Source organism: Conger conger, chromosome 5 (assembly GCF_963514075.1).
Source record: "Conger conger chromosome 5, fConCon1.1, whole genome shotgun sequence".
Lineage (NCBI taxonomy): Eukaryota > Metazoa > Chordata > Actinopteri > Anguilliformes > Congridae > Conger > Conger conger.
The window spans coordinates 14,843,108-14,866,528 of record NC_083764.1 but is presented as its reverse complement, the minus strand read 5'-3'; the positions used below and the strand labels follow the sequence as shown (position 1 = coordinate 14,866,528).

At 42.8% G+C, this 23,421-nt stretch overlaps 1 protein-coding gene across 3 annotated transcripts in view; it reads right to left on the bottom strand.

The window, feature by feature from the left end:
* The window catches only part of map3k5 (mitogen-activated protein kinase kinase kinase 5), a 48,655-nt gene that overhangs the window by 2,934 nt on the left and 22,300 nt on the right, over positions 1-23,421 (bottom strand). For all 3 annotated transcript variants that reach the window (XM_061241981.1, XM_061241982.1, XM_061241983.1), the window contains 22 exons: positions 22,787-22,957; positions 22,048-22,160; positions 20,760-20,919; positions 20,296-20,449; positions 19,974-20,081; positions 19,102-19,151; positions 18,228-18,323; positions 17,456-17,537; positions 16,214-16,347; positions 11,063-11,190; positions 10,414-10,550; positions 9,812-9,917; positions 8,848-9,005; positions 6,601-6,778; positions 6,348-6,365; positions 5,937-6,114; positions 5,430-5,598; positions 5,005-5,190; positions 4,237-4,342; positions 3,763-4,006; positions 1,951-2,063; positions 1,297-1,409 (listed from right to left, as the gene is read on the bottom strand). In XM_061241981.1, coding sequence (XP_061097965.1) covers positions 1,297-1,409; positions 1,951-2,063; positions 3,763-4,006; positions 4,237-4,342; positions 5,005-5,190; positions 5,430-5,598; positions 5,937-6,114; positions 6,348-6,365; positions 6,601-6,778; positions 8,848-9,005; positions 9,812-9,917; positions 10,414-10,550; positions 11,063-11,190; positions 16,214-16,347; positions 17,456-17,537; positions 18,228-18,323; positions 19,102-19,151; positions 19,974-20,081; positions 20,296-20,449; positions 20,760-20,919; positions 22,048-22,160; positions 22,787-22,957 — 2,902 coding nt within the window. The remainder of the gene's footprint in view (positions 1-1,296; positions 1,410-1,950; positions 2,064-3,762; positions 4,007-4,236; positions 4,343-5,004; positions 5,191-5,429; positions 5,599-5,936; positions 6,115-6,347; positions 6,366-6,600; positions 6,779-8,847; positions 9,006-9,811; positions 9,918-10,413; positions 10,551-11,062; positions 11,191-16,213; positions 16,348-17,455; positions 17,538-18,227; positions 18,324-19,101; positions 19,152-19,973; positions 20,082-20,295; positions 20,450-20,759; positions 20,920-22,047; positions 22,161-22,786; positions 22,958-23,421) is intronic.

Genomic DNA, 23,421 nt, shown 5'->3' with positions numbered 1-23,421 from the left:
AGTAAATGTATTGAAATAACAATATATATTTTCTCATATGTTTGAACATAAAATATAGATCATTATCCATGTTGTTCATTATATGCAGCCTTTTTCTCCCTTTTATTAAGGGTGCCAATAATTCTGGAGCACACTGTATGAATAGTAAAGATCTCGTTCATCTTATACACATATTGTACTGATTCAAATGATACTTAAATAACTATCTATTTATCTTCACTAATCCAAAGGGCAGAGAACCTCAGGTTTGGATCTGGCTGTTGGTTTTTGGTTTCTGAGCTTATTTTTGGAATTGATTCCGAGGGTGAATTCTGGAATGAATGTCTCATATTTCCATATTTGGAAATATAAGGATTGTAGTATGCATGGCTACGATTAGCAAAGATGCTTGAGAGACTGTGGTTCCCTACTGACTTCCCTAGTTTCCTAGTCTTAGGTGAGCAGCAGAAGAGGTTCTCTCTCATGTTATTATTTATATATAATTTATAATTAGTTTCAAGAGCATCCATCCATCCATCCATTATCCGAACCCGCTTATCCTGAACAGGGTCGCAGGGGGGCTGGAGCCTATCCCAGCATACATTGGGCGAAAGGCAGGAATACACCCTGGACAGGTCGCCAGTCCATCGCAGGGCACACACACCATTCACTCACACACTCATACCTACGGGGCAATTTAGACTCTCCAATCAGCCTAACATGCATGTCTTTGGACTGTGGGAGGAAACCGGAGTACCCGGAGGAAACCCACGCAGACACGGGGAGAACATGCAAACTCCACACAGAGAGGCCCCGGCCGACGGGGATTCGAACCCAGGACCTCCTTGCTGTGAGGCGGCAGTGCTACCCACTGCACCATCCGTGCCGTGTAACTTAATCTGCACCTGTTTTATTATCAAATATTGCTATATGTGATCCATGTCATTAAAACATATGTAAAAGAATGTTCTTTCAAACGTAACAACCGTATATAATCTCCATTTTTGATACGTCCTACTGCATATTTGTTTGTGATTGGTCGATAGGCAATGCCAGTTTTATTTCAATTGATAACAATTTAGAACGTCTGTGTTCTGTCATTTATACTGTATGTATGCCTCAAAGTTATTTGACTATGTAAGCGCTGATGATGAAATATTTGCCCATAAATGTTTTCATACTGAGTAAAGCAGAATAAAAGTGACAGTTCAAATCAAGCGTAACTGATGGGGATGATAGTGGGGAAGGGTTTGTGTGAGAAACGATCATGTGCACAGGTGAATTGGAGCAGAACCAGGGTATCCGCAGGTGACCTACCCTCTCGACAGAGTCCTCGTCCGCCCCGTGGAGCATCAGCCATCTGGCCAGCTCTGAATCATCGCAGTCTGCCGAGGAGGGCGTCCTGCAGCTTGCAGTGAATGCTGGGGTATCTGGGGGACGAAACTATTTTAGTATCGGTCAGCTCCGCACCGGCCAAAAGCTCACTTCTGACTGTCAGCCAAAGTCTGTGGTGCAACACTAAAGGTTACCTTCACAGAAAATACAGAGCTTATTTTAAAGCCTGCTACATCCAGAGGAGCACCTGCTTACAAATATAATGTTGACAAATGAACACAAATGTGTCAGCCACCTGCTGGTTCAGGTGGAGCAGCAGTGTGAGCTATTGTGAGACTATGCACATAGAGCAGGGGTACACAACTCCGGTCCCTGAGGGCTGGACTGTGAGCTTGTTTTTAATTAATTAATTAATTAATTTTTCTGACAGCTCTAGAAATTATGCTGGTTCACTCCTGTACTTGCGCAAAGTAAACTCTTTAGGATTTGCAGTCTGCAGTTGTAGCTGGTGCATATACAAATGTGTAATCAAGACATTATTAAGCTAATAAAATAATTAAGAGCAGAAGTTGGAACAAAATCCAGAAGCGGATCGGCCCTTGCTGTGCACCCCTGAACTAGCGTGTCAATGCTCACCTGTGGGCCCAGCCTTGGCCCTCAGTAGTTTGATCTCCTGTTCCCTCTCATCTAGAACCTGCTGCAGGATAGCCTGGTACTCCCGCTCCCTTGTCAGCAGTTCTTCTAGCAGCCTGCAGAAAATAGTACAGACCTAGGGTCACCATGGGGTCATTACCGTGCTATGGGTCTGCTGTGAACTACCATGAGAGGGGATAGGTCAGCTGTGGCCAGTGCAGACTCAGTGCTTGGGCAACGATAGGCATGGAAAGAACACAGTAAAATGTCTTGGGCGGCCTGTAGCGTAGTGGTTAAGGTAAATGACTGGGACATCCAAGGTCGGTGGTTCTAATCCCGGTGTAGGCACAACAAGACCTGCACAGCCGTTGGGCCCTTGAGCAAGGCCCTTAACCCTGCATTGCTCCAGGGGAGGATTGTCTCCTGCTTAGTCTAATCAACTGTACGTCGCTCTGGATAAGAGCGTCTGCCAATAATGTAATGCAATGTCTAGTGTTAATGAAACTCTAACAGATCAGATACAGTATGAGTTCAACAGGGACTATATGCACTCTGAAAGAGCTGAAGTAACACTGAACATTTTACTGTGCAGAAATATGGCTATGGAGCACAATGTGATTACACTGTTTAGTCAGTCCATAACGGAAGTCTGTATCACAAATCTGTATCACAACTGGCTATACAAAAGAGGAATTGCTGTAGTATATTACTGTACCCCTCAATTAATATTTCATATTTTACCCTCAATACACATATATTACAAGCTAACCAGTGCTGCAGCAGACAGCTTGCACCAACAGGAGGATGACAAATACAGTGGTAGCCCAAGGAATTTATGCCAGCTGCACTTGGGACAAGGCTGCAACTGTAATTTCAGGAATGTAATAGTGTAGAAGGACTCCTTGCAGTGTGATGAATAGCACACAGAATTCCTATCAGAAATATGAGAATCCTTCCCATCAGAAGGCAGTGGAGAGAAAAAGGGGGAAATACTGTAGATAAAGAATGACAATGGTGCTATTTAAGCAATATCTCACGAGTGGGAGTGCTGTTATACTGTAAATCAGCACGGCTGTGATTCGGTCATAGGCACAAGGCCACAGACAGAGTGCCAGAGACAGTGGCTAAGGATCTATGTTACTTTCTTACTTTACTGTGATACTTAGATCAGATGGTACTTGTGATGAGAGTAAAAAAACATAGGGCCAATAAAAGCTAAGAAATAATAAATGAGTGAGCTTTTGTAAAATACATAGAGCATGCAGAAATCTTGTAGCTACTATCCTTGAGTCACTGAACCAGACAGGGATTAAATTGAGAGTGAGGTATTTGTTTCAGACATGCATTGGATAAGCTCAGTTTGTCAGAACATTTTACTGTTTTATAAAATAAGAGATAAGAAATGCTAATCCACTTGCTTTTGAATTAATTACTGTATTAATGTATTATTGAATAGATTAAGGGCACTACTTCTGTTGAGTACCAATCAGTTAATAGTACATGGCAGCTCCATGCATTACATTCATTACATTACAGGCATTTAGCAGACGCTCTTATCCAGAATGACGAACAAGTGGTTATAAATCCTCATCTGCCCATGCCTAACAATGTCTAATCAAGAACACTAACATTACGTATGTTTAGCAACATGACGTGAAGGTTTTGCCACCCATTCCATGTCACTAATTAATTGCAGGCGTATCACACTTCAAGGACTGTCGGTTTGGAGAGCGCCTGCTAAAATGTCACTCCGGAGACCCACTTGCTGGTAGTTACCATATGAACGGTCGTCATGGTAACGGCTACCCGGCCCACCTGTTAGTCTCCAGCTTCATCCTGCCGAGCTCCATGCTGACGGAGCGCTGCGCGTTGTGCGACTCGTGCGAGACGGTGGAGCTGAGCGTGCTCACTCCGGAGGTGGCCACCGTGTCGTCGTGCGGGGCGCTGGGGGCGGCCGCGCTCTGCCGGGCCCGGCCCCCCTCGTGGTCCATGTCGTCCTCCACGTCCTCCTGGTCAGCCGGGTCGCTCTCCGACGCCAGGCTGAAGTGAGGCCTCAGCTCTGCGTGCAGCGAGGCAGCGGGGTTGTCCTCCGCATTAGCGCACAACAGCGGGTTCACCGTATGACAGTAATGCAACACTGAAAAGGTCACCCTGAATGACGTCATATCACTACAGCCACCCAAAATCGCCTATTACACAGTGAACAAAACACAGCACAGAAACACAGAGATAGAGGGGGTGGCAGGGTTACTCGAGGGCATGATTGAGCGGGGAAGGGGGGGGTGTTACCTGGCACCAGGATGGTGATGGCAGTCTGCACAGCCTTGCGGATGATATTGTCCAAGGCGAACATCCAGTGGGGTTTAATGTTGTGGTTCCGCAGGACTTTGTTTACCTGGTGACACGCCGTTGACACCAACACAAACCTCAGTAAATCCCATTTCACTTTATGCATTACCATGAAAGACAGGGGGACTGTCTGCCAAGCTTACAAAGAATTACCAAGCAAACACAAATGTGGCAAATGTACAGAGAGGTGTATGCTTTTTTTTTTTTACCTTGAAATAAAAGGCAGATGTACTGTACATGGTTAGTGTATACACCCACTTGGTAATTTTGTTAAAATGTAGACACTGTAGAGAAAATAAAATGTAAGACTGTAGCACTGTCATTTGGCATGAGGTAAACCCACAAGGGGGCACCAGAGCATACCGTAAAATGGGTTACATAATATTTTTCAAATAACAAACCATGCAAACAGGTCACCCATTTGAGTATAATTTGCATGTGTCTGTTTATGAGCTAAAGAACAGAGTCAATTTCCTTTCATGATGCAGCTGACAGACCTCCCATTATCTGCCCTGAAAAGTCAGACTTCCATAAGCCACTTCCCCTCTCGACCTTTTCAAAGATTGAAAACCATAACAACATGAGTTACATTACATTACTGTATTTTCAGCAATGACAGCTTGATTTATTTGTCCCTTTAAAATGATTTCACAGTCCTTGGAATTCATATCCAGTCTAAATTCAAAGCCGCGAGACCAAGGCACTCACCGCATCCTGGAAGCCAAAGAGCGCCATCTGTAGCTGGCTGATGGCGGTGCTGTCGAAGTCCAGCTCCAGCTTGAGCTGGGACAGGGTGCCGGCGATGATCTTGCGGTCAGCCATGCGCACAAACTCGCCCAGGCTGATCACCAGCGTGGAGATATGCTCCCATTTTAGCTTCGTTCCCTCAGCGCCCTGCAGGTAGAAGGGAGAGGAAGGGTGCATTGGGTTTGGTGAGAAGGGCGTTCATAGCCCTGAGGGACAGCTCTTCGTTCTGGTATGACATTATCATTACTACTGTTTATACAGGGGGATCAAAGCTAAAAGCACACAAGACAAGTGAAAAAGTTAAATACCACATTCAAACAGAACTAACTTGGGGAACAGGCTGAAAAGCCACCAGGCACCATGGAGCTGGGTGTGTCTGTGCTGACCTGGTTGAGCGACTCCATCAGGTTGGCCACCACTTTGTCTCGGTCCTCTGTCAGGATGCGGTGCAGTGTAGCCCTCCTCTCGCTGTCCTTTCTCAGCATGAAGAAGCCCGAGTCCTTCTCCTCGGGGGATGGAGGCGCACTGTGGTCCTCAAAGTTCTCCACGGGAATGCTGATTAAAAACAAGGAGACATGGTCAAAGACTGTTTGACCATAGAAAAACGCAAGGTACTAAACTTCAGTCACACAACTAAAGGCTCATTGCCAGGGTGTGTGTACGTGCGTGCGTATGTGGGTGTATCTGTGTGTGTTTCCAGACTTATGTTCATTTAATCAAATGCGTTTCCATGTAAATACACACTGTTCCTCCAGCCCTCAAAAAGCAACCTCCCATTCACAAAATAAACAAAGGTGAGATAAATGAACAGGAAAGTCAGGTGCAGCGAAATTTAATGACTAGTTTTGGGAGACGTTGACAAGGCAGAACACTGTGAGAGGAGAGCCCTGTACCTCAGGAACAGGGATCTGTGCCCCTTCACATCCCTCTCACTGTAGCACTTGGTGCTTGGCTTGAACACAAAGGGGTTGGTGTTGAGGTCGTTGTCAGGGGAGACCGAGCCGTATTCACTGCTGCTGCTGGTATCCTCAACGACAACAGGCACGGGCAGGGAGATACTACGCAGATACTCTGAAAGACATCATGTGTGCACATTTACAACTAATGTTAAATCACAATCCCCAAATTAAATCACGAGCACTGATCCTTACATGGTGACATTTACAAAATGTCTAAAAGCGCAGAGTTCCTTTTTCTATTTTTTAAAGAAATGAATAACACGATACGGTCAACTTTGTGCATGAGTGAGAAAAGCAAGATTGTGTGGGCTGTCAGGTCTAACAATGTAACTGAAATGTACTCACCTGATCCTGTTGTTAGTGCTGCAAACACAAAACAAAGACTAAGTGTCAAAGGGAAGCATTTTAAAACCCTGTACACACATTATGCTGGAGGCATATATGAGTAGAGCTATATGGAACAAATGAGAAACACAGCAACCAAGTACCTGCACTACAAACAATGGGCTATCCTTTAAAAAAGGAGCTCTACTTAGTATCTGGCCACCCGTTACGGTCAGACCACTGTGAGAAGTGTAGAGTGGACGCTCTGTCACACCTGTGAAAGAGCTCTTGCCCTTCTTCTTGCGGCTGGTGACGGTGAGGAACTCATCCGTGAGCAGGTCCATGGCAGTGGCCCGCCGGTCAGGGTCAGGCTCAAAGCAGCGCAAGATGAAGGCCTTGGCCTCCGGAGACATGGACTCCGGGATCTCTGGGTGAATCTTGAACATCCCCACCTACAGACAAATGGGACACATTGTGACTATCTGGTGACCCATCCCTCTGAATGAACAGAGTGGAGAGATCAGCGATGTAAGGGTCAGGAGGACCATCGCCCATCTGTGCCAAGCTGGGTGATGTCATACAAGCATACCCACACAAGCCTTTTCCAAATCCCTCATAACAACCATGAGATGTCTATCTTAATTGTGGACGTAATTTAAAGGCGTCCTTTCATGGCATGAGAATGTGGACTTCAGGCAAACAAGGAGAAGGCCGTGCAGATGCATTCCCACAATGTGAATGGGCCTGAATGGAATGAGGTCATGGCTTCCATCTGCTTACACCATTGTTTAAAATACCCCATTAAATCCATAACAGAAGCATTGAGACAGGATGGTTAAGATACACAATGGTGACATGTCTATTTGAGGTGGCCCATAATTTATAATCATATCTCATGCAACAACATTCTGAGCCTTTCATTGGAAAAGCAAACAACAAAAAGTCCTTATCAAATTTTTGATCAGCAGCCAAGATTGTACTCCATGGAATCACGAGGCAACACAGACAGAATGGTGACGGTGTTTTTTCCCGGAAAAGATACCTCTGCATGTGATGAAAATACTCAGGGAACTTTGGTATTTTAATGATAAGGTAAAAATGTCCACATCTGTGAGTTAAGTCTTCTCGTTCTCTTTGTCTGCACTTCTGGAATTCCACATTAAAAAAAAACCCCAAATAACATTTTCAATATAATAAGAAGATATCCTCTGCAGGATCAGTATTATTCATGTTTCCAATATTCAATGGGACTAAATTTCCTACAAATAAAACTGAAGCAATGGCAAGAAATACATGTGTATGTTTTCTAGCTTACAAGGCAACATGACCTGGATCATTCATTCATTATCCTAACCCGCTTATCCTGAACAGGGTCGCAGGGGGGCTGGAGCCTATCCCAGCATACATTGGGCGAAAGGCAGGAATACACCCTGGACAGGTCGCCAGTCCATCGCAGGGCACACACACCATTCACTCACACACTCATACCTACGGGCAATTTAGACTCTCCAATCAACCTAACCTGCATGTCTTTGGCCTGTGGGAGGAAACCGGAGTACCCAGGGGAAACCCACGCAGACACGGGGAGAACATGCAAACTCCACACAGAGAGGCCCCGGCCGACGGGGATTCGAACCCAGGACCTCCTTGCTGTGAGGCGCCAGTGCTATCCACTGCACCATCCGTGCCACCCTATGACCTGGATCTTACATTGAAAAACTATTTCTACTGAACATGATATTATCATTATTGATGCTTTTATTAAGATTACTGCATGATATAAAAGAAGCTGCAAAGAAGCTGCAAAATTATTTTTGCAATCTTTGCATGTAGAAGGTATTTATTAGTACCGAAAGAACATTAAAACATGAATGTACATTTAATGGTACGTTAGAGAAATCTGTTCCTAAAAGAACAAAAATATAGCTCCACTGTACCTTTATTTCTGAGAGTGTATTATCACATGTATGAAGCTTAATATCCAGCCGTAAAAAGAAATTCAACAGGTATATGCAATCTCTTCTATTTAGTGTGCACTGTCGCTAAATGCAAACCACTTAATAAAACATGATAAACAACCACAGCACAGTATAAGAAATTCAGTCAGTTGTCACCAGAGTGACCTCATACCACTGTGCAATGAAACATTCAAATGTGTAATTTCAGACTTGTGGTTCTGAAAGACCTGTAATCTGTAGGTTTAGCCATTTTCCACTGTTTACGTTTGTGCTCTGAAAACATTGTTCTGCACGTTATTGGATACGCTATACTGTATGACTGAACCGGTGGGTGGAAACTAAAATAGCTTTCCGTTCTTTTTATAGTCTGGCTAGTGAGGGAGGTTCCAATATGCAATTGCTCCATAACAAAAATAACACAGTCTTTGGTTCAAACTAGCTGACAGAGAAATATCAGTTAACATACCATTGTCACATCAGAATGCCCCTGGGGACATATCGTTTGTGCGTATTTGTTTTGTGCTTAGGGTACACAAGCAAAACATCTGATCTGACTGACTCACTTTGAACATGGCCGCCTGCGGTTCCCCAAGCTCGTAAAAGGGGGGCTTTCCTGTGGCCATTTCGATGATGGTGCAGCCCAGTGACCAAATGTCTGCCGGCTTGCCGTAGCCCCTTGGACCCTTGTCGATGATTTCCGGGGCCATGTACTGCAATGTCCCTGCGCCATCAAAAATATGCGTCAACACACACCTCACACAATTACACAAAACAGGCCTTACACTCAAGTGGGTGATTTCCCAGACCTTGCTTATCAGCTCAGGTCAAGGACAAAGTGGCCTAATACTATATACAACCAATGTGTGATACATGCTCTGGATGTGCATAACCACACTGAGTAATGTTCTGTCACTTTTCATTATGGATAAATGAGTCTACAGGGTAAATACGTTTTCACTTTTACGAGTAGCATCACCTAAATACACTGCCTTTGATCCCAGCTGAAGTTATAGTGGCCCAGCAGGCTCAGACTGCACCCTAAGGTTTACTGAGAAGCTATGAGAGCCTCTTTGTTTTCCACTGCCAGGCAGAGGAGCTGGAAGCGTTCCCAGCTACTGCTGGAGGTGAAGGCCAATTGGAGTCAAGAGATAATCAGCTGATCTTCATAAACAAGGCTGATCTGTGCTCCGATTGGCTGCTGCTTTGTCAACATGGACACAGCCCAGTTCTTCACCAGCCTGCAGGTTAAAAATACTGGCCAAAACACACAACAAATACAGCACTCGGTACAGACTTCACAAGGTATTCTGAAATGTTTTAAGGTAATATTCGGAGGTATTTGTTTGTGTTTCCCTGAGTCACAGATCATTGCCCGTGTTTTGGAGGTCAGCTCAGGGCGGAGCAAATGTACTGCAAATATGAAATGCATTGTTGCCGTTTTCTAAAAATACAGAAATGTATTTTAAGCATTACATTGACTCTTGAATAGAAACTTCCTGTCTACCAGGAGAGATTGGAGTGACGCACCAGTGAAAGTTTCTGTGCAAGGGTTGATACCGGCCAGTCTTTTGGAAGTTCCAAAATCAGAAATCTTCAGCACTCCACTGTATGTGTTTATGAGCACGTTGTCACCCTGTTGGAGAAGGTCATTCTTTAGGACTGTTTCCATCAGGACAAACACAGGGAATTCTAAAATTCTCAGTAAACATTATACATGCAAAGCTAGTGCACTATCATGTATGGTCTATTTCCTAGAAATTCAAATGTTGAGGACTGACAGATGTTGATACTAACACAAGCATGCAATAAACAATCAAAGATGATTAACATTTAACCAAATGGTTGTCAAAATCATTTAGGTAGTACTAATGTGCAATGAGGCCGAAATTAAAGCTTTTTCATGAGTGTATGGCAAACATACATTCACCTAAATTACTTTCTACACTAGTAGCTTCCCCTCATTAGACTGGGAAGGGAATTCACTTACAAAGCATAACACATGATTTAATACATTCTCCCTTCCTTCTATAATACGGTGTTGATTTTTAGACGATGGGGATAAAACAATTAAGGAATGGCTAACATAAGCCCAGGTTAAACACAAAGTGGCAACACCCACAAGACCACACCTTTATGTCTCGGTGTGCAATCTGATTGTCATGCAGGTACTTCAGTCCCTCTAAGATCTGCTTGGTGTAAAAGCCGATGGTGGGTTCATTGTTCTTCAGGGGGCCCCATTTAGATCTAAGAAGCGCAGAGAGGCTGCCTGGGGAACAGCAGACAAACAGATCCATGAAAATAACGGTGATGATGGAAATGACTTACATTTGCAATGTACAGCATACATTTCAGGAGCACGGAATAACTGAACGCAGCAACACACAGGCTAAATTAAACTCTTGAATGTTACAGACAGTGGGTTTGTGCAGTATTTTCACATAATGTAGCCCATGACCATACTTACATTTTGGCATTACATAAGCGAACTCCTATATACAGTACTGTACTGGTTTAATAAAGATTTTAGCATTGTGAAGCTATCATTTTTCACATCAAAAAAGGATCAATGGAATCAACAATCAATCTATTAGCTTCAATCCAAGTAGAATTTGACCAGTTTCCTGAACAAGTAACAACATTGTAATCCTTCCAAACAAAGTCTGGTCACAAACCACATACTAGGACATAGCACAGTGAATTGACTTTGATTGCACAGGTGCTGTGCCTTCAAAACTTCATGCAGTGCTGACAGGTGCCAAGCAGCGATCTGAGTCTCACCTCCAGGCACCTGCTCCATGAAGATCTTGATGAATCCATTCTCGCTGATGGAACCCAGGTACTGCACAATGTTTTTGTGCTTCAGGTGCTTGTGAAGGGCAATCTCCTCATGAAGAGGCTGAGAGTACCTGGAGTCCGGAAGAGACACCCAGGGGAATTTATTTTCCATTGACCAATGAGCAATTGACACTTCACATGTGGGCAGGGTACGTGTGGCACTTTAGATGACAAATAAATTAATGGATTTACACTTAAAGACAAACAATTGGTCATTAGTCATAAGTAATACAGTATATTAGTATAAGTGTATACATTCACAATGAAGTATGTGAGGCTAGTATGCAGGCTGTGATACTAACAGGGTTCATTTAATATTGAAAGATGCAGAGGCTACTATGATATTCAGTGTTAAGTTCATTGGTATCAATAATTAACCGCCAAAGCCGTGAGATGAATAACTACATCTTTATTTTGACACACAGACATAGACATGTGCCTTTACTGGAAAAACCACACAAGGCCACTGTTATTGAAGTCTTCCCTATCAGGTATTCAAAAATGCGCCTGACACTTTTCTGCAGGCTGTTTGCGGGAAAGAAATGAACAGAATGCTAAGCGATGTCTGAATTCTGACTCAAGCTTCTGGTCCACAAGCTGTCCGTGATTAATCCTGCTTTCAGAGTCTCAGCGACATATTACACAAGAGAATACTGGAAGACAGGGAACAGCTGGCTTCAGATAAGGGCCGATGACTACTGGCAGTCAGGAAACATTTCTGACAAAATTGAGATCTTACAGCAACCATAAGAAAATGCCCTCACTTTCTAAAATGCAACTTACACCTCAACACAAACATCAGCTTTTTTCGTTTTTGGGGGGAAATGGCATGCAGGCAACTTTTCTGAGATGGCCTCAATGGTTTTAATTAGATTATTCATGAAAATGCCCGAAGCCTTCAGTTAATGTATCTAATAACTTCTGATTTGATTACTTTAACAATGTATGGGAGCAGAGCTGGTGGTTTGAAGGAGACAGATAATTAGTCTCGTGTAGGTGGAACAATCAGTTGGCAATTATTCTAGGCAGACAAGGTGGGGAAGTAAGAGGCAGTTTTTTTGTTGCTAGGCAACGCTTCCCTTCTCTGTTGGTTCATTACCAGCACTCAGGCCTACACATAAGGTTCTCCACAGCATGCTCAAGTGCACGAATGTGAGCCAGTGTATGAGTGAGCAATTCCGTGGACTATTCACACACTCAATATGTTAATTCATGTCAAAATATATTTAGTACCATTTTGAATGTTGCCCATTTGTGCATTGTGGTACTAAAGTGTTTGTACTGCATCTTAATGACCAGTTCTTTTCTACTGACCAAAGCATGGATAAAAAATTATCATACCACTATAGACCATAATTTATCCGGATGCTAGAAAATTACGGAGAAAGGCTTGCCTTGATAATTATGAGGAATAAAAATGAGGATATCAAAAGGATTAAATAGTGTGGGCAAAATGCACCAAACTGCAGGCAAATTAATCTGAGTTTAGAACACATCTACAATGAGTCATCAAAATATTATTTAAAACAACTTCAAATTATGATTCATAACAATAAACCATGCATGTTCACTGCCATATTCATTTTCAGTCATGAACAAAAATAACCATACTTCTTAAAATTAAATTGAGAATTTCTTCTGGCTGAGTGAAACCCTTCTTGGGCAATGCTAGTGCCAAAGACTTGGGTTGCGCAACAATGCAACAATATGTTATATCCTAAATGTGTTAATTGTCTATTTTGGACAAAAATCATCCAGCTGTCTTATAGGGGAGGCAACTCAAAGTGCTGCTGGATTAGAGAGAGCCACACAGAAGCTGGTAACCACGGCTGAGGAACATGAACATAGGAAAAAAGAGCTGGCAGAAATGGTTTTAAGAAAACCGACAGCCATGTCTAACCAGGGCAATGAGAAGGAGCTGGCAGAAATTGCCTTAAAGCTTAGGTGGCTGAGGAGAAACTGATGGCCATGGAGCACACCTGTCAGGCTAAGGAGGAGAAACTGAAAGACGTAACCAAGCTGTATGAGGCCACAAAGAACAATCTGGCAGCCGAGAAGCTGTGGACAATTCTTTAGCAAATACTCTAGCAACACAGCAGTAAGTGGCAAACAGGATGCCCTTTGCACGGAAATACAAGCTCTGCCACTGCCAGACAGGATATTGATTTTACTGTTGTTTTAAAAATGTCAGTAACTTACACTACCGTTCATAATTTGGGGTCACCTTGTCTTTTTCTGATTTAATATGTTATTTTCTCTGTTTGTAATCAAACAATTCACACGTGGTCAAAGCGCAGACCCAGAGCGTATATTCATTTTGTTTTCACCATGTAGTAATTACAGCACTTTTTATATGTAGTCCTCCATTTCAGTGCTTCAGACAAATTAACACAATGTCAAATATGTCATGTTTTGTATTTGGTTGCATATCCTTTGCATTCCATGACTAGGTCTGTGACCTATCAATATCATGGGTCTGGATATCTTATTTTCAGGTTATCCAACAAGCGATACTAAAACTCTTTGCAATTGAATGGATCGCAATGGGAATTGGGGGGTGGGACAAGATTATGCTGTAAATTGTGCTAATACAGTATGGAAAACATTTGTTGGCTAAATGGCCTTTAGTCATCAAGGGTCCAAGGTATCAAATGAGCCTCAAACCATCATGCTGATGTCAGATAAAAAATAGATATTACAAGAATTGTTTCTCAAGACAAATTGTTCTTTGAACTCAATGTAAAAACTATTTGCGAATGGCTGTCATTGGAGACAAGTCATGACTGAGCTGACTGCCGTTTATATGGGCCCTAATTTCCTGAATCACCCTCAAATGGCACATTGGTGCAGCCAGTGTTGCGGGGCGGGGGCACACTGGGCTTGGCTAAGGAATGTTGGTATTTTCCAGGTGTTACGTCCCAGTGTTTTCCTACTTGTGTATGGTAGGACTTTCGTGCTTGCTTATGTCTCCCCTGCAGGTGGAGAAGATGACGTCACAAACCCTTTCTGAAGATCTATGTTGGAGGACATTGAATGCATGACGACCCTTCCCTAGAGACGCGAATGACCAAGGATGCCATGCAAGTTTGCCGAACTAACCCTTCAATTGAAGCCTGTTTTGGGGACAAGTGAATGTTTTTATTCACCAGACACAGTAACTGGTTTTAGACCCTGAAATCATATAATAAACACATTTCAAGAATTGAGCACTTGTGACTAATGGGATCTGTGACTGTTTGCACAACATGAAAGACACACTACCATGGGGTTACTCGTACTAACACTCGATGCTACACTGCTGAATGCAGATTGGTTTTTTGTTTGCTTATTCTGCCACTGATGACACAACGGTGAGCCATCGAGACCTGCATTTCCATAGCCTGTGTGAGAGCCTTATTCAGCACTTGTTCAGAACTTCGCCAACCTTTGGTTGTCCAAACCCTCCTCTCAAGATCTGTCATTATTTTTTTAGCAAAATGTTTTCATTGAGGGAACAGGGCGAGAGATGTGTACTCTCATATATTTGTCCTGCTTCGGACTCTTGCAGCTGTGTTTTGAACAAGCCGCAGTCCATCGATAGAATTTTCTGGGAGATCAGTAAAAAGGGCAATGCAGGAATCAAGTCTAATAAAAGCATGTATCATCCTGTCGGAGTCAGGCTGTGAACAAAAAGGTCTTCAAAACTATTTCTCAGATGAAGAAAGGCTGTTTAAGTGACTAATACTATGGACTGTAACATTCCTGAAAGTCCTGAAATTACTCTTAGTACACATATAAGCTCTCAACAGTTAAACACTCAAAATAATAGCATAATGAAGACTTATTGTTATACACACTCTACCTAAATCAATTTGCTGAGTGTGTACTCCATTTCCTTTTATAACTTTATTACCAATAAATTTGGTTCCAAAGCCCACATGACTGATCCAAATTGTTGTGTAAATGGAATAAAGAAACGGGTAATTGGCATTCCTGGGAAGGCCATTTTGAAATGGTTTTTCAACACACAACTCAATGACCATGGTTTAGTAATTTTTTTGTTGATGCCACTAGTTCTATAAGTGTAAATTCAACATGGAACTGAAGTTCTCCTTTGGCGACCACAGCTGTTGCTATTTTTGTAATTGGAGAGGGTATAAAACCCCACAGCTCACAGTGGCTTCCCACAAGACTTTCAGCTACATTTGTAGAAGCTTACATTTGAACTGCCATCTCTATGGATGCACATTTACAAAAAAAATAAACCAATATAAGACCTTTAGTGTTCTGTAATTTCCCAATGCTTACCCAATTCTTCAAAGATGAAACACAATTCCCATCACCAGGCATGGCCATTTAAACTCAGATTAACATTTCAAGTAGAGCATCCCATTATTGAATATTTCTCAGTCAGTGAGCCACTTCAGTTATTTTAGCTTACTGTGTAAAATTGAGAAGTTTCTTCCTGTAATTATTGTGCTAAATCAGTGAGCCACTTCAGTTATTTTAGTTTACTGTGTAAAATGAGAAGTTTCTTGCTGTAATTATTGTGGTAAATTCTGGTTTATCTTAGAATAGAAATAAAATTATAAATACAAAAACCATTCTCTGATCATAATAATCGGTCACTGGTGATAATCAAAAGGGAATCTACCAAAGCAATTTTTCTTTTAGGCAAATCTAAAAACAGCAATACTAAAACAACAGAAGCAATTACAGTGTTACCAGCTGTTAAGTCCAAAAAGTAAAGAAAAACTGTCACAGCTACAAACACAGACAGCTCCAGGAAGTCAATGATGTCAGAGAGGAGCATAATTTGACAAGCTAATGAGCTCACTAAATCAACTCAAATCGGTTCTACAGCTAATCCTGTGATCGGGGGCCTATTCTAGGAAAATAATGACAAAGGATAGCTTCACGCAAACGCACTGCTTGATATTTTTGGCTTTTATAAGCTGATATCCAGTTTTCTAAAATAGCACTGAACAGCTGCTGGTTGCTGTTAGACTTCCAGGTGGGTAGAAAGATTTATTTCGCTGTGCACTGTACAACAACTCGCAAAGCTTTCCCCCTCAGTACTGTGGGTCCCATGAGGACTGAATCTGGACTGCTCACCTGCTATCCCTCTCAGGAATCTCCTTGATAGCCAGTCGCACTTGGTTGCTGAGGTCCCGGCCCGCGTACACCACCCCAAAGGTGCCCTTTCCGAGCACCACCCGCTCCCCATGCTCGTCGTATTCGTAGTCATACTAGAGTCAAAAAACAGGGCACGCAGGGTGAAGGTACGGACAGATAAGAAATACAGTGTAACAGCCATAAAACGCCAAGCTAATAAATATCAGAACAGATGCAGTATGAACAGTGAAACAGTCAGAAGGCAAGGCGGAACGTTACTGACAGGTCTTCAATATGAAGAAAGAAAAACACTCAGGGCAGATGCCAAATATCCATATTTCAGAGAGTGCTGGGAGAGGTTTGTAGCAAGTTATGAGCCACGCTAAAGAACCACAGGGCGTACAAGGTGAAATACAGCGGTTTGAGTGACAGGTAGAGGTCAGGAGGTAACATGGGGATACATGAGGTAACGGGAACAGGTACAAGACACAGGATAATATCAGGACAGGTGATGCAATCTAAGAGGAAACATTTGAACATGAAATAGGACACTTGGATGTAAAATCTGGTGTGCTTTTGTTTTTAAAGAGCGGCACAGTTCAAACAGAATCATAACCGGTTCTGATGCTCACACTGTGCCAGGTCTACATTTTGCAAGCAGCGGGCATGCCATGCCGGTGGAGCTTTCAAAAAAAGGGCAACCCAATTGGTTCCTGGCATGAAAATGCCTGAGTAATGCGCAAAGACTTAAGATACTTCTCTCTTAATCTTGGTAAAAGCAGAGTTTTTTTAAATCCATTAAAGGGATTAACAAAGTGAAGTACAATAGATTTTTCAGCCTGTGGGATGTCAGTAGGAGAAAATGTGAAAATTATCAGAATGTAAATTAAGCGCAAAAATCAGGAAGTATTTCTTTACACAGACAGTCGTGAATGTTTGGAATAGCTTGCCAGGCCATGTCGAAGAGGCAGAAACCCTAAGGGTTTTCGAGTCCAGGCCTGAGACAGTGCTCGGCACTCTCTTGTTTGTAGTTAAACACGAGGGTAGATGGGTTGAACAGCCTGTTCTTGCCTTTATACTTTCTTTTGTTTATACTTGTCATTTTCAGAAATACCAGCTCCACCTCTGTGCCATGATTCCTGCATAGTAAATCTTGTGGTGTGAGAGAAAGTGGAGGAGGTGGGTGAGAATAACAGAAACAGGTCTCGGAGGTATGCAGTGGAGAGATCTCCTTCTCCTCACCTCCAGAGCCTCTGTGTCGCAGTCTCCTTCTTCCGAACCCTTCCAGGCCTCCTCCGTAATGCTGTTCACCAGGTCACAGAATCTGCAGTCCAAGCAGAACTATGTCAACACTAATCCACACACCAGCACATACATATCTCACAAACCTTGATCCACAGACGCTTACTGTATATTAAACAGGCTCACGCACAAGCGCAGACACACAGCACGCACACAGCTATGAAATATCACCAACTGGGACACGTGTCACACACTTCAATACAACACAAAATCTGTGACTTGGAAACTCACATGGACACTGACATGCACTGCAATCTCCTTGTCACAAGGAATAAGGATGCATTTAACACACAACTGCAAACAGCTAGGAGCGATTGGGGTTTCTGCCAGGGTATGTCAGCCAGTACTGGCTTGCATTAGCGTTCTCTTACTGGTTTTAGTATCTAAAATGCCCACAAAATATTCGCAAAGAGTAGTGACGTAGGTTTTTCGAAAAATCCCTAACCCTGCCCCCAGAGCTCAATTCCCCCTGCCCCTCCGACTGCTGTGGTCAGCTCCCTGTGTTAACAACATCGTTCAATAATAATGCAAAAAACATACAAACTTCAAACAAAATTACCATTGTTTCAGTTGGATCAGTATGGAACACAAATCAAAAGCTCCAGTGTGATATGAAAAGCTCAGAAACAACAAATATGTGTGTGGGCCTTGAATAGAATCGTGCAGGGAGTTTGTAGCCTGTCAGATGGAATGAGAATGAGGTGGGCCAGACCTTTTGCAGTGCATCTCTGTGCAGAAGTAGACCTGGAAGTCCTCAGAGTTGTTGAGTACATATAAAAAGCAGCTACGCTCGTCAAACTTGGAAATGCTGCAAGAGAGGGTAAGATTTAGAAAAGAGGAGAGAAAAGTCTTCTCTGAAATGTTCTTAGCATGGATATGCAGGGCGATGCTGGCAGTACTGGTTGTCTTTTCTCTCCCCAGATTATTGTTCTGCTCATTCTGCATGTGCATTTACAAAATGGCCGTTGCCCTTTCCGCACGTGATATAAACTGCGCCATGGAGAAAGATTAGTGTTTCTTTAATTCTATCGTTTAATTAAAATAAAAGGCAAATCTACATTGCTATCCTTTCTTGTGCTGGGCTAGATATCACAGCGGTGGTCTAACACATAAGTTACATACAGCCCCCACATCACTTCACAGTTCTTTCCAGACACTCCCTGGTGTTAATTTGGGAGAGGAGGTCTGGGGATTTTGCCAATCTTTTGACAGTTAAACTAGGCCTAATATTGTTGCGTGGGAATGAAACAGCAGCTGTTTTCAGCCCACTGTGGCATTGTGCACTTGCTATTGGTTCTCAAAGCATCTGGAGGAAGAGTGGGCACTAAGACTGAGACGTTCCCTAGCAACATTTCAGGGAAGCCCACTGGAGTGAGGGATCAGCCTGACATAAATTGCAGCCTCCGGAGGGAGAAAATTTTGCATCCTGATAACAAACATTTCCTTCTATAGCTCTTCAGAAAAGGTCACTGGCAACTGCTGTGATTTTGTGACTTGAGTCACAAAATATAATGGTTGCATTCAGCTTAACTGAGGAAAATAGCTGACTGGAAGACTGCAGCACGGTGTCGTTGCTGTAGACTGACCTCACACCCCGAACTGCTGTCGCCGTGAAGTTCCACTCATGAATCCCTTTCTGCCATTTGAGGGTACAGGAGGCAACAAAACAACATTAGACTAAAGAATATATATTTGCTAAGCAAATACTTATCCTTAGAAAATGAAATATTAACAATCCAGCAAAAACCCTGACACAAGATATGAACCTGTAACTTTCAGGTTACTGGTCACACCTCCATACTGTTACACCACCACCCCCCACCATCTCCCTGAAGTTCTCTGAGAATCTCAATATGAAACCGAAATTGTATGCAACTGCAGTTACCATGGTAGCATATTCGAGTGAAGCTCTTGTGTTGAAAGGAAATGCTTGACACTAATATTCATAGAGCATGCACTGCAAAAATTGGCTGTTTTAACAAGCGTTTTAGTCTTTTCTTTCAACTAGAAAATATTAGATGGTTTTAAGTTAATGTTTGCTTGACAAGTTAAATGTTCTTAATCCAGTGGCAAATCTTGAAATGAGTCAAACTGTTTTACCTCATTGGCAATATTTATGTCTTATTTAGTAAAATATAATATAATAATATTATGTGAATTATTTTCTCAATATAAGACAAAAATACTTGTCATCAAGCTCTACAGTACAATCACTAATCTTCCTATATTATTTCTAAATGAACTGGTTGTAGCTGTCTTCTTTTTTTAACCCTCATGGGAGCAGACCGTATCAAGCAAATTGTATGTTGCTTGCTATATTTTCTTTTGAGCTCTGATTGCTCAAAGACGTTTCATGATTGAGTGATTTTGTTTTGTTGCCAGTAAATTAGGTCATTTTTTCTTTAAAAAAAGCAAAGGAGGAAATTAACAATTCTTTGGAATCACATGTTCTTCATACCTTGTCATCTGGGGCCACGTGCCAGATGGAAACGGTCTTCTCCTCAACATCATTGTTGATAGACAGATACGAAGGCTGATAGACTTTAGTGGGCTCCAGTATCAAAACCTATGAGAGACACACAGCAACCTATTCTTCCAAACAAAGTGATACAATGTACAGTTCTGTGCATTATGCACACAAAGGCTGTGATGTCAGGAGAAATATATAAATGAATACAAAGAGTAAATGAGTAGTCTAATGCGCAAATGAGAAAAACTACTGAGAATCACAGGAAGGACAATGCTAAGTCAAAAAAGAACACAACATGAGGGCAACTCACTGGGAAGCGGACTGATGACACATTCTTCTTTGTTGCCTCCACCAAGAAGTCCATCCAAAAATCCACCAGTTCCTGCTTCAGGGCCTGTGGCTCCACACCAGGCTTCTTGAAGTGCTGGTAAATCAATATTGTCTCCACAATCGAACGCAGATACCTGAATTCCAGTACAGGGTACAAAGAGACACCAGACATCAATATTTTACCAACCGTCAGCTGAAACACTGCCAAAATCTTAAAGCCAGTGCAATTTTAAAATAAACTTTGATGAAGAAAACCTACTGAATCGATAAAGTATTCTCTACATTCTTATTTTACATTGCTATGAAAAAGTAAATTTTTGCATCTTCCTGGTCGATAATGTTCCAGAAGCAGATGTAATGATGTCATCAATCTATCCTAGTGCCAGGCAGTGCATTCAAGGGGAGAGGAGGGGACTGGGGTTCATACGGGGACTAGTCTCTTACCAGATGGGGGCCTTCAGTTTGAAGAGCTTCTCAGATGCCTGGATGACTCTCATGTTGTCACAGGCCAGGATGCTGGCCCCAAGGAAGAAGCCCACGTCCCAGTAGCTCTGCAGTTTGTCCAGGCTACCCTTCTTGCCCAGTAGACTGCTTAATTTCACTCCTGTGGGAGTAACTCAGGGTCAGCCAGAATAACTAGGACTGAATATATTATCCCCCAATTCAGGCCTTCACTGTTAGTCATCAGCATGACAATGAGTGATACAGGGCGAGGAGAGGATCTCCTGAGCCAATGTCGCCCAGGAGGTAAGAGCAATCGTCTGATAGTCGGAGGGTTGCCGGTTTGATACCCGCCCTGGGTGTGTCAACGTGTCCCTGAGCAAGACACCGCACCCCTAAATGCTCCTAACAAGCTGGTTGGTGCCGTGCATTAACCATTTACCTCACAGGTGGCATCACCCAGGAATTTTACAGTTTGAGTCAAGCAGGGAGTAAAGCAGGGAATGCAACTGGATCTGAGTCTTGTAGATGTATCTGTAGATTCTCCTAAATGTGAGCTTTTCTGTGATATACTGTATATATTAAAGCACCATTTATTAAGCAAGTTAGCTGTCAATACGGTGTGTGCACAGAAGTTCTCGCCTGGAGGGTTTCTTCAGTGTTGCGAGAGCCACACCCCCTTAATGTGTGACGCATTACGCCCTCCTACAAATAGATATACTTCTCAGGCTGACCTTAAAAATCCCAGGTAAGACAAAAGTAGTCTGTCATGATGATTAGAGGCCAGAGCCTGTAATTGGAATGTTGTCGGTTCAAATCTCTGGTAAGCTGCTACACTCTACAGCACGGGGGCCTAAACTGAATTGCACCTTTAAGAATCCAGCTTAACACATGTAGGACAATGCTATTCTTTTAAAAGCCCACTTATGCTTGCCCTAAATGTTACGCAGAAAAAGTGGCTGATTGTCCTGTCAGAAGTCTTGTCTCTACATGTCCTGCGTGGCCTCAATAGAGAACAACACAACATAATCTAGGCTTCCCCTCTCATTTTCTCACATTCCTGAATCACTCCAAGTTTCAGATTTCACAACAAACTCAAAGCATATTGCAAATGACAATATAGCTTGCACAGTATATTAATTCCTCCCTTATTAACCCTTGTGACAACAAGACACTTCCTCAGCTTTCCTCAGGTATTGAACAGATCTCCTTTAGAACTAAATATATGGACGGTGTATTCCTGCAACTTCTGTCACCTGTGGGGGATAACTCATCCGAAGTGGACACGTACCAACTTTGCGGAGCTCGAAGGAGGTGTCGAATTGGTGTCCTGCTGCCAGAAGCAGGACGGCATAGTTGATCCCCGAATGTAGCGTTGGCTCTGATTCAAACCCCTTCTTGAACCTGAGGTGACAGCAATTCTCGGTAAGCAAGCATGCTCAGTGTCTGCGTACACAAACGTTCTTAGAACTCAAAGACTCAAAGCCCCCTTCATGGAGCTGCCACTGTCATGAAAAAAACAAAACAGACAAAAAAATAGCTCATGCTAATTCAGCCACTGCTTTTACTTAATTGCTCTTTCAATTCCCCTGTATTGCTGTTACAATGCAATAACATGTATAACAAATTAGACACAGAGGCACATATTGAAAAGCCTTGGCACTTGTACAGAGCCTCACTTACTTAATGAGGTTTCTGTTCCCTTGAATGCTTAAGTGTGAAAATGTGACTTCACACTATTCAAAGATTTCATTCCCAATGTAGAATGACATAACTCAATGGGGGGAGTCAGACTGCACTTTTAATTAATTTGCGAGCCATGTGGCATGACTAAATCCAGAAAGGAACAATCATGCTCTTTTGGCTTGCACAAATCTAGTGTTGTTTCCTATGATCTTTGCCAAGTAAAATCCAGTCTTCCAATGAAGTCACTTTTCAAACAATGGAGTCAGGGGGAATCCTTGACATCTGAAATTGGCACATTTATGAAATGAGTAACAGACATGAGTTCCGAGTGACTCGTTCCTCACCAGCACGCGCCACTGTCCCGGCTCTCGGTGTCGGCGAAGTGCGAGTCCACAAACATGTCCTTGTAAATGCGTCCTACCAGGCAGTAAATATCAGAGGCCACCTGCCCCTCTGATTCCACCAGGGGCAGCATTATGTCCAGAGCCTTCTGTCTATCCCCAGGCAAGTTCCTCCTGAATAAAGCAATGAGCAGAGGAGGCAGCATCCATTAACCCTTGGCCATTATTGTACATTCATCTCAGGAGAAACCAAGCAGTCGCAGTGTGACCACAAGACTGCGGGTTTCACTGTAGTGCAACATTGGCCTCTTCTTATTGCTTATTAGGGTTGTGTGTGCTTCTTGAGACAGTAATTGTGTGTGAGTGTGTGTGTGTGTGTGTGTGTGTGTGTGTGTGACTAAGTGTGTGCGTCTGTTTGTGTGTGCCAGCTTAAATGTGCAACTCTTCTTTTTGGAGGCACTTGAGACAGAAAACATGAGGAACAAGGGCCCAGAACGCTCTGTCCTATGCAGCGGTCTGCAACGACGAGCTGTACATACGGTCCTCTTGTTCTCTCTTGAGACATCATTCAAACAAACTGTTCCACTGGGCTCACAGCATGACAAAGCAAAGTCGCTCAAGTAATTGACAGCAAATAA